The sequence below is a fragment of the Cavia porcellus genome, unplaced genomic scaffold, assembly GCF_034190915.1.
Source record: "Cavia porcellus strain 051 isolate PalLab524CR breed Dunkin Hartley unplaced genomic scaffold, mCavPor4.1 scaffold_25, whole genome shotgun sequence".
Taxonomy (NCBI): domain Eukaryota; kingdom Metazoa; phylum Chordata; class Mammalia; order Rodentia; family Caviidae; genus Cavia; species Cavia porcellus.
The window spans coordinates 18,377,854-18,395,971 of NW_026947508.1; the positions used below are offsets into that span (position 1 = coordinate 18,377,854).

An 18,118-nucleotide genomic window follows, 5' to 3' on the forward strand; every position below is an offset into this window, starting at 1 on the left:
CTAATGGGCTTGAGCTGTGGACAGGAGAAGGCCAGGCCCAAAGGGGAAACCCAGGGAATCCTGCGACTGCTCCAAAGCCAAACCATGCAGGAATTCAGAATTTCGGGGGACATGGTTGCCTCTTACAAGTCCCTGGGTCACTCTGTTGACTTTATCCAAGGCTACAAACCTTGTGCTCAGTCTGACTGTGGCCCAGGAAGTGGAGGGAGCACAGAGCACCAGGCACGAAGGCCGGCATCTGTCCCCAGCGTGGACCTTCAGTGGCCACAGTTCCCTCATCACCTGTGAACCTGCAGAAAGGCAAGCTGGGCCGAGGCCTGAGGTTTTCCAGCTGTGCTCCTGACCCCCAGGAGCAACCCAGGGAGGGACAGAGGAGGCGGTAGCTGTGGCTCCTGGTTCCCAGATGGGCCTCAGCAGGAGATGCTGTCCCAGAGAGTTTTGGGGTCACAGAGTCGCCTCCAGTGGGACTGCTGGAGACTCAGGCTCGCTGCTTAGGAGAAGCCTTGCCCCATCTGCCTCCTCCTTCCCCTCCTGGGGGCCTCTCCTCTGCCTCCTCCAGCACCAGTTTCTACATCTCCAGCCACAGGTGAAGAGCCAGAGACAGAACAGGGACTAATCAAGCAAACGCCACTGTTCCGTTCAGGGAGGGGGCGGGTGCCAGCGGCACAGGGTCCCTGGGAGCCCTGAGGAAGCAGCCCGAAGGAGAATGAACTCTGCTGAGGAGGAGCCAAGTTCCTGAAACCTGCATTTCTTAATTTCCTGGGGAAGAGAACACATGGAGAAAGGGAGGTGATGGTGACACTGCCTACCTGAGCAGATGGAAACGGGGACCAGGTGCTCACCATGGCTGGCCTGGCTAGGTCAGAAATGCAGCCAAGACCACAGAAGCCAGACAAGCACAGCTTCCAGCCAGTCTTGTGTCTGTGAGCCCCAGGGCCACTAAATCTGCCTTCTGCTTATTCACAGCCCCCTGAGACACCCTGAGCAGGATGTGGGCAAAGATTCAGTCAGCAGACACTGACTGACATCTAGGTAACATAGGCCAGGGCCTGCGTGGAGGGACGAGGACATTATCGCAGGCTGTCAGGTCCTCACGAGCTCCGGAGAGGGCTGACAAAGCCACGTCAAAACCGTGTGTCACGAGGACTGACCGGGGTGTGGCTCAGTGGTCACCCCTGCTGCCCATGCACAAGATCCTGCATCGATCTTCAGCCCCTCAAAAAGAAAAATATCCCGTGCAAACTGGATGTGTTTTCCTGTGGCTCCAGAGGAAACACAGACTTGAATGGAGCCACTCACTGGATTTAGGGACCTGAAAAGACCATCAGTGACTGTTGCCAAGGAGCTCCTGGATGGCGGGTGCAGATAAAATGGACACATCAATCACCATCATGGCAGCTGGGACGTAAGGTGGCTGGGGTGGAGGGGGCTCCTGCCCAGAGAGATGCCAGGAAAGCAGCACCCTGGCCCTGCCCAACCCTAGTAGGGCAAGTTACTTAACCATCCTTTTGTCTCAGTGTCATCTGGGAAGTGGAGACAATGGGGGGCTTAGCTCACAGGGTGATTAACAAGGATTAAGCAGGGTAATAAATGCAAAGCCTTTGAGGGGTGCGCCTGGCACATGGTCAAGGTCAGCCAAGTGTTTGATAGTACCAGGACCATGTCCTGCAGACCTCTTAGGGAGGAGAGCACTGTGGGAAGGTTGGGCAGACCCAACTGAGGGCGCCCACAGCCGATAATCCCTGCAAACAGAATGGCCTTTTGTCTAATGTTCCTGACATGGACCATACTCTTGGTTCAGGATCTTAGCAAGTGAATAAGGAACAGTGTGGACTTAATACGATTTTACCACAAGTTAAACATGTAGCTGTTGCTGGCTACCTTTTGGAAGGTAAGGTTCCTGTCCAGCTCTGTATAGAGTCACCTTGTATTTTACGTTGTGCCCACCTAGAGGACTGGGTGCTCAGATCCCACCGGTAGTGTAAGGAATCAGATTTAGCATCAGAGGACAGTAATTTCTGGCAAAGTTCTACCTATAACAACATCCTTACTTTTAAGATGAGGAAACCAAGTCATAAAGGGGCCAAGTGGTGTCCCTAGGGCAGTGGTGGCAAACCTGTGGCATATGTGCTGCAGCGGGCACACAGAGCCCTCTCAGTGGGCACATGTGCCAAGTCACCCCAGCATCACCCCAGCAACCAAGCATCAGATAACAGTGCATCGAGGGGCAGTGTTGGCACTTTTGAGATAAGTAAATGGCTTGGGGTTGCAGTTTGGGCACTTGGCCTCCGAAAGGTTCGCCATCCCTGTCTGGAGTCACACAGTAGGGAAACAGCAACCAAAACCTAGGTGAGATGGGGACAGAAGTGGGAGGTGGGGAGGAGAGTGTCCAGCAGGCTGAGGGGCTGGGCTCGGTCACACAGAGGCATGTCTCTTCTTGAATGCAAAGTTACCGGCACATCAGTAAATAATTATAAAAAGCTCAGGAAAATAGACTTCATTTCTGGCAGCCCAAACCACCCATATGGACTTAGTACTCCGTGAAGGATCCTCGGAACCAGCGGCCCGAGTCTCGTGGGGACTGTGAGCTGGCGGGAAGGAAAGGGCCACGTCCCAGCCGTGCTAAGTGGGTCACAGCACGGAGTGAGCAGACAATCTAGTTATGAGACCCGTGTGTGTGGTGCTGTTTTAAGAAGGGTGGTCAGACACCAGAGTTTTAAAATCAAGTTGTCTTTAATTTTTACTGCTTCACTAAATTATCAGGCTATGTTGAACAAACTCCTTAACTTCTCAATGCTCATCTCCCTCAAGAAAGATGAAACTAGTAAGCACAGAATAAGAATTTATTTTTCTGTGTATGATCTGAGAAGACTTCAAGAATCACATAATCCAAATTTTATGTTTCACTTGAGGAAACGGAGCCCCAGAAACATCAAGAGTCTGGTTTCAAGGGTAGAGTAGAGCCAGCTAGTGACAGAGCAGAACCAAGGGAACCTGGTTTATTACACGCTGACTTTTCCAGAAAATTCCACTTTAAAAAAAAATGCTTTTAAGATGCTCAGTTTTCAGACTGTCACCCACATGCAATCACTTTTGAAAAGGTGGGATAAAAATTCTGAGTGGTTTCTCTCTGTGCCCCCGTAGTTTTGGCTGGCTGCCATTTTGGCTTCTGGGGTAGAAAGTGTTCTGGGAAATAGTATTTTACATGGTAACTTTCAAAGTCAGCCGTTCAGTTTCTGGGTGATTCGTCAGGCCTACTCACACAGAACAGAGGCTCTGCACAGGAGCGCGTGTCTTGCCCTCTCCTGAGCCCAGTCTCTCTTGCCAAGGCCTTTTCAGAAACTTGCTGACTTTCCTCCACTAAATTTACAGCCTTGTAGGCCACAAAAGCAGGCGTGGCCCGGTGTGGAAAGAGTGAGAGGCTTTGCAGTGAGCTAGGCCGGGGTTGAGATCTAATTCTTTCAACACTGATTCAGCAAATATTTATTTAGAGCTTCTTATGTGCCAAACCCCGTGTTGTATGACCTTGGGTGGGTCATTTAACCTCCTTAAGCCTCAGATTCCTCTTCTGTTAAATTAAGAAAATAAACCCTTCCTGTTAGTATTGTTCCAAAGAGTAAAGATACAAACTAAATAAGAGCTGACAGACAGTAGGGATCAGTAAATAGTGGCTGCTAACATTTGTGCTGGAATCTGAGTTATGGATACTCAGGATATGGATAATATATTATCATTAAATTGATTTTGTTAATACTGTCAAAGTAAATGAGCTCATGATTGGAATTTAAATGAGCATTTGTTACACAGTGGCCATTTATACAACACCAGAAGGTATATTTTGCCCATATTACTCTTCTCTGAAGGCAGTTTAGCTAGGATTCCTATAGTTGTGCTACTTTTTAAGTATTGCTCCATGTTGAATTATGCGTTGTATCATTAAATTGACAAATGGGAAGTCAGACAGAAAACTGGGCAGAGTGACAGTTACAGAGAAAAAGAGAAGAAAGAAAATGCATGAGAAAGTACTTATCATCTTTGGAGAAATCTACAAGTAACTTTAAAAAAATACAGTGCTTTCTTATTTCCTAGAATAACAGACGTTATTCTAGAACGTTCTCTAGCTCCTCCATCCAGGAGGAATCGGGTCACAACAGAGCTGGCCTTGAGCTCACTTTATAGCCCAGGCTGGTCTCCAACGCGCAACTGCCCAAGGCAGTTGTATGTTCAGAACTTGATCTGGAACCGGGGCAAGGTGGGCGGTGAAAAGTATGTTCAGAATTCAGTACGGGTGAGTGGGATGTCGATCCTCCCTGAGGATGCTGTTCCTTAAGATGTGTTATGTGCCTGCACCAACTCCCCCATGACAAATGTAATCACTATCAACAACTTGTACTAATAAAAAAAAATTTAAAAGAGTGCCAGCCCTAAGATTGGGTTAAATGCATGAAGTCATAAAAAATGTAGACTCTGAGGACCCCTGTGAGTCGCTTTCGCCATCTGCAGGTTGGAGAAGCAAAGGAAAAACAAACTTTCCAAATCAAAGGGGGAAGAGACCCGGGAATCCGGGGAAGAGGGTGTGGATGGGGGAAGACGTGAACATGGCCTGGCGTGGTGGCTCACGCCTGTAATCCCAGCACTCGGAAGGCTGAGGCAGGGGGATCGTTGTGCGTTCGAGACCAGCCTGGGCTACAAAGTGAGCTCAAGGCCAGCCTGAACTGCAGAGAGGCCCTGTCTCAAAAAGACCAAAAAAAAAAAAAAAAAAAACACGAACATGGATAGGACTTTAAGGAAGTTTTTTTCTTTTCTTTTCTTTTCTTTTTTTTTTAGAGGATCAGGTCTCATTAGAGAGGTAATTATCAATCTGTTAGTCTCTTCCCCGTGTTCCTGAAGAAAGTCGCATGACTTCAGCTCCCAAAGATTGGAGTGGAGGGATTTTTATCTTAAACTCAATGCACCTCAGATTTAGGGGATTTTATTTATGCTTTTAATAATTTTCTTAAGTGCTTTTGGTTCCACACTCCTAAGTATGGTTGTGTCGCGTTTCTTCCCTGTGTCCCCTATGACATTTCTCAGTTTATAAATTCATTCTACAATCTGGTCGCGCGTCTTGCCAAAAAGAGCTGTGGCTCCTTGGACGACACTGGCCCCTACTGTTCACAGAGGGACACAACAACCTGCCCTCTGAGGCTGAAATCGACGGGGAAAGAATCTCTAAGACAATGTCATTACCTTTGTGTGATAAAATCTTTTGGCTTGACTATTAAATCCTTTTTTTTCTGATTCTGTAATTATTGTTGGTTGGCATTTGAAAGGAATGGAGGATTGTGTTGGATATGCAGCGGTGTAACCTAAACAAAAATAAAATAAAAATCAGTACAAAAACAAAACGAATTGACAAATGCAAAAAAATCAGATGTGTATTAATATATTAAAGTTTTAAGTGGAGAAGAAAGTGTTTTGACCAGATATAAACATGAAACTATATTTTCAAGAAAGCATTCCCCATTTAAAAGAAAGAAAGGAAAAAAATGCTCCACCCACAGCCTATTTTTTATTTTGAGATATGTTCTCACTTAACTAAACTGCCCAGGATGGCCTTGAACTTTCAGTACTCCTGCCTCAGTCCTCCCGCCTCAGCCTCCAAAGTGCTGGAATTACAAACCCATGCCACCAGGCTCGGCCCCTGTCTTTGCTTTCTCTTTTGGAATTGACTAGACTTTCCCCCCTCCGGCCCAGTGAGGTGTGGCCATGGAAGCGCATCGAAGTGGACTGTCCCAGAACCAAGGGAAGATGCGACAGGAAGGCCAGCAGCCTAGAAGAGGAGAAGATCAGAGGACGGAGCCAGCACCCCACTCCTTCTGGGCCCAGAGTCAGACAGCAGTCAGGCACCGTGCAGATCCAGAGGGGCCAGGGCTGTCCCGGAGCGGGGCTGGCTCTCCTTCCAGAAAGCTATGCAAGGAGCAAGCTTCTGCTTTGAGCAATCAGGGCGTTCAAAAGCGGAAGGGGATCGTTTCTAGAAAATCATGTTTGAGTTTTCTAAGACAGGGCTGTGAGGTACACCTGTAACTCCTCCCCACATCTGGGCAGCTGATGTGACTTCTAGAACACCTCAGGCAGCAGGTGGGGGGGACCACAGACTCCCCGCCTGTGAGTGCAGTAGAGCATGGTGTGGAGCACAGCACATCCCTCTGCGTGCCAATGGGAAGGCCCGGGTGCGCACCCACCGCCATACCACCCTGCTTGCCCCTGTGGTGCCGGCTGGAACCTCCACCAGCCCCGTTCTCTCTCCAGGGTCACCTCCATTAACCACAAGGAAATCTCTAAGCAGTGCCCTTGGCCCTCATTTTCGTCTGTCTCTGGAAGCTTGGCCTGCACCCCCCAGAAAGCCTCAATCTGTGAGTAATGAAAGAACCGTCTCCTTCTTGACCCCTCCTAAGTGTGCCTGTGATTTTGCCAGTCCTGACACCCCAGCCAAATTTTAAGTGGGAGTCATTATGACTGTGTGCTGCCAAATTATCTTCCCCTCAGGGTCCTAACCCTCAGAGAGAAGTACAGCCAGTGACAAAGCCAGCCAGGGGACGGGGGACGGTACGGGGTGGTGGCAGCGGGCACGGTTTGCATGGAAACTATCTTGCAGGCCCATTTCTTAGTCTCTGAATGTTTGAAAAAACAAAACTCTTTTGCACAGAGGGAAGCTCAACCCCAAAAGGAGCCCCTCATGAGGGACTGTTAAGAATCAGCTGAACAGATGAGGAAACTGAGGCAGAGAGGAAGTTACTCACCCAAATCACTCTTTCACTGGATTGCCATAAGTAAGAAATCTGAGGATTAAACACAGTTTGTGCTGTGATCCCAGGCCTTGAAGCTCTTGGCCATGGTTTGTCTCCCTAAATAGGGCCCAGACTAAGCTCTCAGTTATGAATGAAATAACGGAGCACCCAGGCCCCGGCCTAAGGATGAAGCTTTTAAGGCAGCTGCACATATGTTCAGGTAGTAAGCATGTGGAGAGATCAGTACATGGCACGTCCATGCTTCTCATCTTCCTCTGAGAAGGTGGATGGTGAAACACAGATGTAACTGAACAGCTTTTGCTCCCAGAGCCTAAGGTTGCAGACCAGTGGAGAGGGTCAGGCCAGGATGGCAGAGGTGGGACATAAAGCATGTCCCAGGTGGTGCCCAGGGAGAGGCCCCAACCCTGCCAAGGCACAGAGGTATCTGGGGAAGCCACCGTCATCCTGAGTTGAGGAAGTGGACCTGGGAAAGGCCGAGGTGGCCCATGTCCACAGGGCAGGGCGCTTCAAAAGAGGAGAGGGGGAGGGGGCTTCAAAAGAGCCGTGGGGTTCTGACCACTGCCTTCAAGTGCTTGCCTGAGCAGACCAGCACCCTGGGGTGGGGAAGAGGGGGGTCAGTACGCAGCCTGGGAGAACCAGATGGGAGAATCCTAGGGAACAACCCCAGGGCTCACATGGGGCAAGGCACAGCTCCTGCTTCCACCAGGCAGAACGGAAAACCTTCTACTCACAGGACACTTAGCATGCAGCCTGGCTTTGCCTCAGAAACAGGGCAGATGCTCCTGGACAGAATCTGCTGTGGTCCAGCTATTGAAGCTGAAAGGCACAATCTGAAAAGATGAAACCGTTTCCAGGTAACATCACCTGTATCCCAGAGCAAAGCACAAGAATATGGAAAGGATTACACAGAAAGTACTTCCAATAAGTAAAATTCAAAATATCTGTCATCCACAAAAAATTCAATAGGTGTACAGAGAAGGAAAAATATAATTCAAAATGAGTATAAAACAAAGCTAATTGAAAAATTGCACAGATGACAGCGTTTATAGATATCAACATTGATTATAACCAGGACATTGGCTGTATTCCACATAGTGCAACAGCAAGCAGAAACCCTGAAAGGACACCCAGGATTTGGAGGCAGATTTAGTTACATCCACGGGCACTAAATGGGATCACTCCCAAAATATCAGAGCCCAATCTCTGTAGGTCTAGGGCCTATCCTGGATAAGCAAGCAGGAAGTACAGAGGCAGAATGGTTTGTCAGTTAGGGACTGGTGTATGCAATGTGTATCATGTGACCAGCAGTGTATCACGTGACCAGCCGTTCCTAAGAGACAGGAGCAACTGGAACTGGAACAGGAACTGTTAGCTGGGCAACTAAGAAACCGAGGTTCACTAGTGGGGTGGGGCGAGGTACTTTCTGCTACAGTAGAGTTGGAGGGAGGGATTAAATGTAGTAAGTGGAGATACAGAAGATATAAAAGATTCAAATCAAACTTCTAAATATGAAAACTAAGTTGTCTGAAACTACACTAGATGAGATTAGACACTGCAAGAAAACAACATGAATGAATCTAAAGACACAAGCATAGAAAGTGAGAGAGTAAAAGTTAGTATGTAGAAAGCTGTGGGAGCCAGGCGTGATACATGCCTATATCTCAGCACTCAGGAGGCTGAGGCAGGAGGATCGTTGCAAGTCTGAGACAGCCTGGGCTACACAGTGAGCTCAAGGCCAGCCTGAACTGCGTAGCAAGACCCTGTCTCCAAAAAATAAAATAATAAAGAAAAGAAAGCAAGCTAGCTGTAAGGCAACTTCAAGGAGCTTCATACACACGGAATCAGATGTCCAAACAAGAATTTGTCCCTCAGTATCCATGGACCATGTTCCTGGAGACCTTCATATGCTCCAGCCCCTTTTTTGAAATGGCAGTGTTTGCATATAACCTGTGCACATTCTGTCATGTACTTTAAAACATCTCTAGATTACTGAGAACTACTACAATGCAAATGTTACATAAGCCTTGTTATAATACATTAGTTAGGAATAATGACAAGAAAACAAATTTACATGTTCAATACAGACACAGTCTTTTCAAAACATTTTTGGTTTGTGTGTGTGTGTATGTGTGTTGATACCAGGGATCAAACTCAGGACCTCGCACTTACCAAGCAAGCACTTGAGCCGCTGAGCTAAATCCCTGGCCCCTCAAAACATTTTGATCTACTATCAATTGACCGTGCAAGTACAGGTCTAAGCAATGGGGAGGCTCGGACTATCTAAGGAGAAGGAGAATAGAAAAAGTATTTGATTGAAAAGTCTCCAGATTTCATTTTGATCTGATTCAGAGAATCCAGGAAACTCAATGAACTTCAGGAACAAGACACATGAAGAACAAAGGTACATCATAATAAAACCACTTTAAAAAAAAAATAGAAAGCAAATTTTTAAGTCAGGCAGAAAAGGGGTTCTTGTGTTGTGTTGTGTTGTGTTGTTCTGCTCTGCTCTGCTTGGTTTTTCAGACAGACTGCAGTTCAGGCTGGCCTGGAACTTACTAGCATCCCAAGCTGGCCTCAAACTCATGGAAATCCTCCCGTCTCAGCCTCCAAGTGTGGAATTTACAGGCATGCCTGGCAAAAGACTCATTTTACATGAAAAAACAATAAAAGGACAATACCAAGTTACTTTTTGGAAGCATTTTTTTTTTGTGTGTCTTTTTCAGTTTTTATCGGTACCAGGGATGAAGTCAGGACCGCCTGCTTGCAAGGCAGGTGCTTATGCCGCTGAGCTAAATCCCCAGCCCTTTGGAAGCATTTTTAAGGTAATGAAAAAATTTTTTGTCTTTTTGAGACACGGTCTCCCTATGCAGTTCAGGTAGGCTTGAGCTCACTTTGTAGCCCAGGCTGGTCTCTAACGTGCAACAGTCCTCCTGCCTCGGCCTCCCAAGTGCTGGGATTACAAGTGTGAGCCACCACGCCTGACCCCAAGGTAATGAATCAAATTTTTTAAAATGCTGTCACCCAATAAAAATAACTTCAAATACAGGAGCTGAATGAAGACATATAAACACACAAAAATAAAAAAATTAATCACCAGCAAACTGGAACTACAGGAAATGTTAAAAGAAGTCCTACAGGCAGACGATGAATGATACCAGTCAGAAATCTGGATCTACATAAAGGAATGAAGAGCTTGGGAAATACTAAACATTCATTGAAATAAATGTAAAATTGTAAGTATAAACTGATGAATTTAAATAGAAATACAAAATGTAAATACTCTAGGAGGCTAAAGCAGGAGTTCAAGTTCAAACTGGCCTGGGCATTTTAGTGAGACCATGTCTCAGAATAAGAAATTACAAAGGACTGGGGATGTGACTCACTGTGAAGACTCTTATTTCAATCCTCAATGCTACGAAGACAAGTAAATTATTTTTAAAATAATTGACCATTTAAAACAAAGAACGATAATATATGATGAGGTTTATAATATATAAAAAAGTAAAATGTTTGATGACAATAGCACAAAAATCAGGAAGGGAAAAATAAAAATATATCCTTTCAAAATTCTTTTGCTTTTTGTGAAATGTTATAACATCACTTGATAGTAGACAGTGATAAATTAAAGTTGTATACTACACATGCTAAAGTAGATATCAATAAACTTTTTCTATCAACAGTCAGATAATAAATATTTTAGGTTTTGTAGATTATAGGTCTCTGTTATAACTAGTCAACTTTGCCATTATAGAGTAAAACCATTCATAGGCAATAGATAAATAAACAGAAAAGAATATGTGCCAGTAAAATTTTATTCATAAAAATATAGTGGGTCAGATTTGACCCAAAGTTTTTTAGCATTTTCTCTAGGGCAATGACTAGGCAAACACTGCAGAAGTTATTCTTAATAAACTAACGAAGAAGATAAAGTAAAAGCATAGAAAAGTGCTCAAAGTAAAAGAAAACTAGAAAAAATAAAGAAAAGATGAATAGGCTAGAAATCAAATCACGATCAAATTTACACAGCAGTAATCACATTAAATGTAAGTATTCCAAATTAAAAGACAGGGGTTGTCAGGTTGGATAAGAAAGATGACCCAACTATATGCTGCCTATAAGAAACATACTTTGAAAATAAACCCAGAGCTGGGCGTGGTGGCTCATGCCTGTAATTCCAGCACTGGGGAGGCTGAGGCAGGAGGATCGTTGCGAGTTCGAGACCAGCCTGGGCTACAAAGTGAGCTTAAGGCCAGCCTGAACTGCAGCATGAGACCCTGTCTCAAAAAAGACAAAAAGAAAAGACAAGAAAAGAAACCCAGAAATAAGTCAAAAATAGACTTCATGATGAAATAAAACATAATAACAATTTTTTTAATTGTTAAAAAGGGCGTAGTCAGAACTTGAGCTTTAGGAAATAAAGAAACAAGATCTCTTTCACATATAAAATTGAGCATATACATTCCTCATTCAATGACTGAGTTCCATTCCTTATTAGGAATGGTATATACTACATACACTACAATAATCAGACCAAAGCTACGGTCAAAGGAAACTCCAACTTGATGGCTTTGCTTTTATTTGCAAAAGTCTTTCATGCAGTACCGTAATGTGTAACAGAACATAAAACTACAGTGCTGTACAGTACAACCAGCTATCATTACAATACTGCATGAACAAGGTATACTGTATAAAAGAAGATATTGAGGCTAGAGACAAGATATACAGAACTGTACCACAGAGGACACTAAGACTAATGTTTTAGCTTCAGTCTAAGTCTGAACAGTCTTTAAACAAGCATGTCATGAAACAAGGAATATCTGTTCTATATAGAAATAGCGAATCTGCTTTTTTTGTTATTGTTTTAACGACACCTCCTTCATCTCTTCCTCTCACACTTTCTGCCCACTCATCACACTTGGGGCCGCAGGGCTAAAGGCAATCGCTTTGACAAGCCTTAAGGATAACCTGGACGATACAACCCAGGAGTCACCATATTCCACAAACCGTGCTCTTATATTCTAAAATTAACATGTCTCTAGCCAGGCATGGTGGCTCGTGCCTGCAATCCCAGCACTCAGGAGGCTGATGCAGGAGGACTGTTGCAAGTCTGAGACCAGCATGGGCTACAAAGTGAGTTCAAGTGCAGCCTAAACTGCATAGCAAGACCTTGTGTCAAAAAAAAAGACAATAAATAAATAAAATTAAACAAACATATCTCAGGAGCTCTCTCCTCCCAGAGGCATATGTGATTTAAATTCACTAGACCTTTCTTCACTTTGTTGACAAATCTGGAATGTCCACCAAATTGCTTGTCCTTCTGGATGGAGTAGTTCATGTTAGCAAGGCTCTGTGATATGTTCCATTTGTTTGACAAAAATCTCTGCTACATGTTCTTCTAAGCACCTGAAACAGCAAAATAATAGCATTTGTGGGTGATTCAGGCACACGAGGCCCAACACTCCCCTTTTCCCCCTGACGGCAGTGGGGTGTGATCCCACTGACAGCCGTCATGTGCTTCCCCTTTGCCCCTCCCAGGGTGCCGTGGGGTGAGAGCCCCAGTGTCGTCTTGTCAGCCACCTCTACGGTTCCCTCAGCAGCTGCCTAGGTGCTCACTCCCAAAGCCTCGACAGGCCCCAGCTTGGCCCACTGCTGTGACAACCTTCCCCTCTTCCAGGCCACGATGGCTGCTTCTCTGAGGAGAGGCAGAGGACCGCTCCTGCCAGGGCAAAGGCTGGGGCACACTTCTGAGTCTCCAAAACCCCCAAGCCCCAGTGGGCTGTGATCAACACTGCTATCCTTCCGGGAACCTCTTTCAAAACAGTAGTCATAATTTCAGCTCCAACATTTTTTTTTTTAAACACAGGAGCTATCAATCAAGGGAGCTGTCACCATTCAGGTGAAGCGGTCCCAGATGCCCCATGGCCACTGCAGGGGATACTGGACTTAGCCACACTTGGCTTTACACATGGATCTACCCTCGATGACCCTACCCTGCAACCTCCAGGTGACCCTGCCCCCTTTTGTCACTATTTTAAGTCTCCAGAGCCTGCTTTTCCCATAAGCCGGTGGTGACCATGGGGGTGAGGGTAGAACCAGGTAGTCAGCCTGCCTTTCCCAGGAACCAGCTGGTGTGTGGGCTGGGAAATAAGAAACCCACACTCCCACACTCCCACAGCCCCACGGCCATGTAGACAACAGGCTGATCCGGAGGAACACAGGACGGGATGATAGCAACAGAGATACAAAGGTTATTTAATGCTTGTATTGATTAATTGACTTTACAAACCTGGGGCTGGTAGTCTGAGCATCTGTTTAAATGATAACAATATGCAGTATAGGCTATCTGGGGACTTTTATTTTTATTTTTTACTTAGAAGGAAATAAAACAGTAAAATGGAAAAAAACGAAACAATGAGGAACATGTTGAATTTCAAAAACAACACAAAAGGAAATTCCCCACAGTCACTACATTGCTGTTGATGATTTTAAAAATAGACAGATACAGGCTGGAGATTTAGCTTAGTGGCATAAGCACCTACTTGGCAAGTTCAAGGTTGTGAATTTGATCCCCAGTACCAAAAAAGGAATAAATAAATAAAAATAAAAATAGAGACAAGATATGATCAAAATATATGGTGACCACTTAAATTTAAAAATCTATTACTGTAAAAGACACATACTGCGTTTATTCTCAACCTGTTATTTAAAAAGCACATCAGCACTGTAGAATTATGAGTGATAAGACAAGCTTTCCTAGGGCTGGGGATTTAGCTCAGTGGCATAAGCGCCTGCCTTGGAAGTGTGAAGTCATGAATTCGATTCCCAGTACCAAAAAAAAGACAAGCCTTCAATTATAACAATACATCCAAATTGTGCATATTTTGGAAAATATAAAAATTACAAAAATTTTTAAACAATCCATAATCTTACCACCTAAGGATAACACTGACGACTGTGCTTTCTAGTCCGTCATGGCACACCTGTAAAGTCATGAGAGTAAGTCCAGCCCAGGTGCGAACACAGCACTGCACAGGGAGCCTCACTATACACCTGCTTGTAGAATCTAAGAAAGAGGAGTGGAGATACACCGTCTTCATAATCAGCATCATGCACCCAGTCTTAGGGGCAAGGTTATGGCCTGCCCCTTTACAGCTTGAATTTTAGATGAGTCATTTTGAAAGTTTTAGAACCATTTCTTCTTCTATAAACTGGAAGTGATAGAGTACCTTCCTCTTAAAATGCTTGTACAGATAAACATGATGCACTCTGAGTAGTTAATGCTGACCAGCCTGCAGGAGGTTTTTATTGTTAGATTTCTGTATATGTACAGAGAAACTGTATCAATGGTATAAAATAATAGCTATCATTTATTGAACTCATACTGCCCTAAATGTCTTGTATAGAATGCACCATGCAATCCTTGCAATAATTCAGTGGTGAAACCCCTATATTAAGATAAAAAGGCTGCAGGGTGAAAGCATTAAGTGACTGGCATTAAAGTTACACCAGAAGTAAGGTTTTGAACTCCGGAAGTCTAACTCGTAACTTCTATGAAAACCCCTAAGTCATTACACACTGTTAACATGCTAAATTTTGACAGTTGGTACCACTGAGTGGTTATGGTTGGTATTTAAAAGCTAAGATATCACAGATAATATTCAAAATACGAAATGACTACTTAAGACTGTTTCAAATTTTCACAGAATGTTAGGATTCCCCTGAACACAGTTTGACAATCCTTAAGGTAGTTCACTGTGGGCAGTTTTAATTGCTAGAAAGTTATTTCCCATATTGAAGCTGGTCTTTCTTTCTTTCTTTTTTTTTTTTTTTTTAAGTCATTGTAGTTCTAGCCTTTGGAATCCGCTCAGCATAATTCTCACCCCTCTGGTACATTGATGAGACTCAAAGTCAAACAATAGTCCGTAGTCTTTTGTGAAGTTTTTGGTGCATGCATGAGGATTGGGTCATAATATGCAGTGCACTTCTTACTGGGAACAGAGTCTGAATGTTTTTGAAAACCATCATTATATGGGATTGTCCTTCAAGAATTTGAAGGCAGCTGTCATCTTTCATCACCTAGAAAATAATCTTCTTCCCCACATGGGGTCACACTGGCATTTCCAATACCTCCTCCAAGCATGGGGTTCCTTCTTCTCGTTATAAAGAGCAGTATCCTCTGATTCTGTGTATGACCAGAGTCATCTAGGTCTCTCCTCAAACCTTAAAAATGATTTCCCAACCACTCTCTGTTACGAAGCACCATCCCATTTGTCTTTTTTGATGCACTGTTGTTATTGTTGTTGTTGTTGAGAAACACATAGTTATTGCTGGCCTTGAACTCTCTGTATATGGCCTGGAACTTGCAGAATTCTCCTGCCTCAGCCTCCTAAGTGCTGGGATTACAGGTGTACACCACCACAGACAAGGATTTCATGTCTTTTTGTTTTGTTTTTGCTTTATTTTTTAATGCATATTTCACTATCCAAATCTTCCCAGAGCTAGATTCTATAAGTATGTAACTCACACAGTTACAGTAGGTATGCTTTCATTTAACCAACTGTTTTTATAAAAAAGTTATGACATATGCTATTACTATATTTTATGTTTATAGTATTATCATATATTTTATATATTTATATGTATTATTGCAAGGGCATATCAACATATATTAAACCTGGTATACTGTTACTGTTTGTGGATTGTTGTCAAAGTTGGATAAGTAAGTACAGGTGATTTTTCTCCACTTGGTTATAATGTTATTAAGCATCCTGTGAGCATCTTACACTTTTCAAAGGACGGTCCAGTAAATAACCAATCTGACATTTTTCTTAGTCTGAGAAAGTATGTCAGAGACCCAGAAGGACTTTAAGCAGCCTGATAGTTTCTCACTAAGTCTCAATCTCACCCTTTCATTTCACAGATGGGTAAACCGAGGCCCACAGAAAGAAAGGTGTTTGTTGAGGAACACCCCAATTACCTGGATGGGCCCTGGATTAGGGTCCCCAGCACCGGAGCTCAGAAAACGTTTGTGCACTCGCAACGCTGAGGCAGAGGAGTCAGATCCTCATACCATTCACAGGGGCTCAGGGGCGAAGGCGTGGCATGGGAACATTTTTCAGGCGGACACTGTGGACATGTCCCCAGGAAAGAGCACCTTTCCTTCCCCAGGGGACCAACTCATTCGGCCAGGGTATTCTGCACACACACAGAGGCCTGAGGTCTCAGGGGGTGCCCACGAGGTGAGCCGTGTCCTCCTCCTCACGCCCTTAAGAACTGACGGTCCCCTAATGGCTACCACCTCCTACCTCTTTGGCCCCTAGGGTTCAGTCTGTCTGACCCAAACCTCCCTGTCTCTATGGCAACCCCTCACCTAACAATTGCAGTCCACCTTCTATCCACCTGCCGGCTGCCCCTTGCCAATGATGTCCTCTGTTTCTTTAGCGTGAAAAGTTATTGACCAATCATGAGAGCCATTTCAAAATCCACAAGGATGTGACCAGAATTTTAGGGCTCAGGGTAAATTAGTTATCCCAGGACCTGTGGAAGAACTAAGATGTTTTGTTTGTTTGTTTGTTTGTTTGTTTTTTAATCAAAACCCTTGGTATAGATCAAAAGCTTAAAAATTTTTCTTTCACTCAAAAACTATTTCTGGGAACAAACCTGAATTATCAGTATCCAATCCCTGTTTCTGATAAACGACAAAGATTGGTCTGACCAACTCTGTAATCTTGTCCCTTCTCTCCAATAACTCCTTTTGAATTGAGGATGAAATCCAAGCACAAAATGACGTTGGCACCGTCCTCTCTGGTCACAGCATCTATCACCCATGCCCCAGAAACACCCCCTAGCAGCCCTGCCGGTCCGTGGGAAGTCTCCACAAGGTGCCAAGCTCTGTCTCTCCCTGTGTGTTCTCTCTGAGCTCTCGCTGCCCCAGGAGGTGGACCTGTAGCGCCTCTCTGTCATCGTGGAGATCTCTCCCAAATGTGACTTCTTTGTCGGTGGGTCGGCATGAACCTAATGTCTCACTCGGAGATTGCTGTTAAGATTTAATGTGATGAAAAGCTTTCTGTCATCCTCAAAGCTCCACCGCATGTGTCTGACAGCCGAACCTTGGGGAAACAGTGGTCAGGGGCTAGGCAGGTTGTCGCCCTCCAGCATGGCTGAGCTGTAAACCACAAATGGGACTGCAGGGGAGGACAGGACAGGTACGCAGGGCCCCAGGACCCGGGAGGGCTTTGAGAAAGCTGGGCTTTGACGTTTAGGTCTTGAATAGCAGGTGGAAACGTAGGGAGCAAAACAGCAAGAAGCAAAATCCTGGAGGTGGCTGCTAGGAAAAGGGAGGCCCCCGATTAGCTGCTAAAGCCGAGCTCACCTGTCAGGCAGGTGGAAGTGAGCAATCACCTGAGCTCCCCGGGACAGCCGGAGGATAGGGGGGAAGTGCCCCACAGTTCTTCCTGTGGCCACTAGAGGGGGGACCCCTCCTGGTGAGCATCTAGCCGGGTCCCCTGTTTCTCCCCTACGCTGCAAGCAAGCTTAGCAGCGCAGCCAATAGCCAGAGACTGTCCCGCCCAACGCCTTCTCATAGCCATTCGTCTGCGCAAACTCTCCGCCAGCTTCTGATTGACACGATATTTGACAAATCAAATCGCGTCCTTGGAAAGCAAAACACTGCAGCACTTTCGCAGGCCTAGGGAGGAAGGAATTAAGGAGGCTGTACCTCCGGGTTTGCAAGAAGAGTCCAAGTCATTTCTCAGAAGCCTCTGATAGGTGGACCTTAGAGGAAACGCCACCGGTGAGTCGTAGTCAAGACCGGGGAGAAAGGGAACCTGAATTCAGCCTGCGTTTTTCAGCATTTATAATCATCCAACAAGCCCTGGCATAAACACCTCCTCTCTCCTTGCTGTCGCCAGTCTCGTCAGTTTGGCTCCTGTTGCCTTGGAAGTTCTTTTATTTTTTTTAAATCCATTTTTGCATCAAAGGAAGAGGGTGGGCACGAGCTTGCCTTAATAAAGATAATGCCAGGCTTTACGAAATCGGGAGGTGAAATGCAATAACTTTGCCAAAATGATTTCTCTACATGGCTCGGAGATCCTGGAGGAGCAGATGGTGGAGTTAGCAGGTGGGATGAGATGAGGCATTCTTGGTCTATGCTGGCTGCTGGAACAGAGGTCTGCCTCGCTGCAGCTGCAGTTTTCAACTCAGTGGGAGGGGATGGAAGAGTGCAGCCCTTCCCCACAGATAAAGCCCAGGAAAGCAAAAGCTTGCCATGTAACTGACACCAGCCAGAAGCTGAATCGTCAGGTAGTGGGAAAACCGCAGGTTTTATT

At 45.1% G+C, this 18,118-nt stretch overlaps 2 protein-coding genes across 7 annotated transcripts in view; one reads left to right on the forward strand and one right to left on the reverse strand.

Moving 5' to 3' along the window:
- Positions 1–17,380, reverse strand: part of Stpg1 (sperm tail PG-rich repeat containing 1) — a 43,867-nt gene extending 26,487 nt beyond the window's left edge. Inside the window, exons 1-4 of one of the 4 annotated variants that reach the window (XM_063235769.1) lie at positions 17,164–17,380; positions 13,722–13,854; positions 12,057–12,194; positions 5,230–5,348 (exon numbers count right to left, since the gene is read on the reverse strand). In XM_063235769.1, coding sequence (XP_063091839.1) covers positions 5,230–5,348; positions 12,057–12,126 — 189 coding nt within the window. In that variant the 5' untranslated portion in view covers positions 12,127–12,194; positions 13,722–13,854; positions 17,164–17,380. Of the gene's footprint in view, positions 1–5,229; positions 5,349–12,056; positions 12,195–13,721; positions 13,855–15,768 lie in introns of all 4 variants that reach the window. The other 3 variants (XM_063235767.1, XM_003471326.4, XM_063235768.1) reach the window with 3 other exon arrangements.
- Positions 17,381–17,431: 51 nt separating this feature from the next.
- Nipal3 (NIPA like domain containing 3) overlaps positions 17,432–18,118 on the forward strand; it is a 44,975-nt gene continuing 44,288 nt past the window's right edge. For 2 of the 3 annotated variants that reach the window (XM_003471124.5, XM_023565697.2), the window contains exon 1: positions 17,432–17,583. The gene's annotated coding sequence lies outside the window, so the exon portion shown is untranslated. The other variant, XM_005004295.4, reaches the window with a different exon arrangement.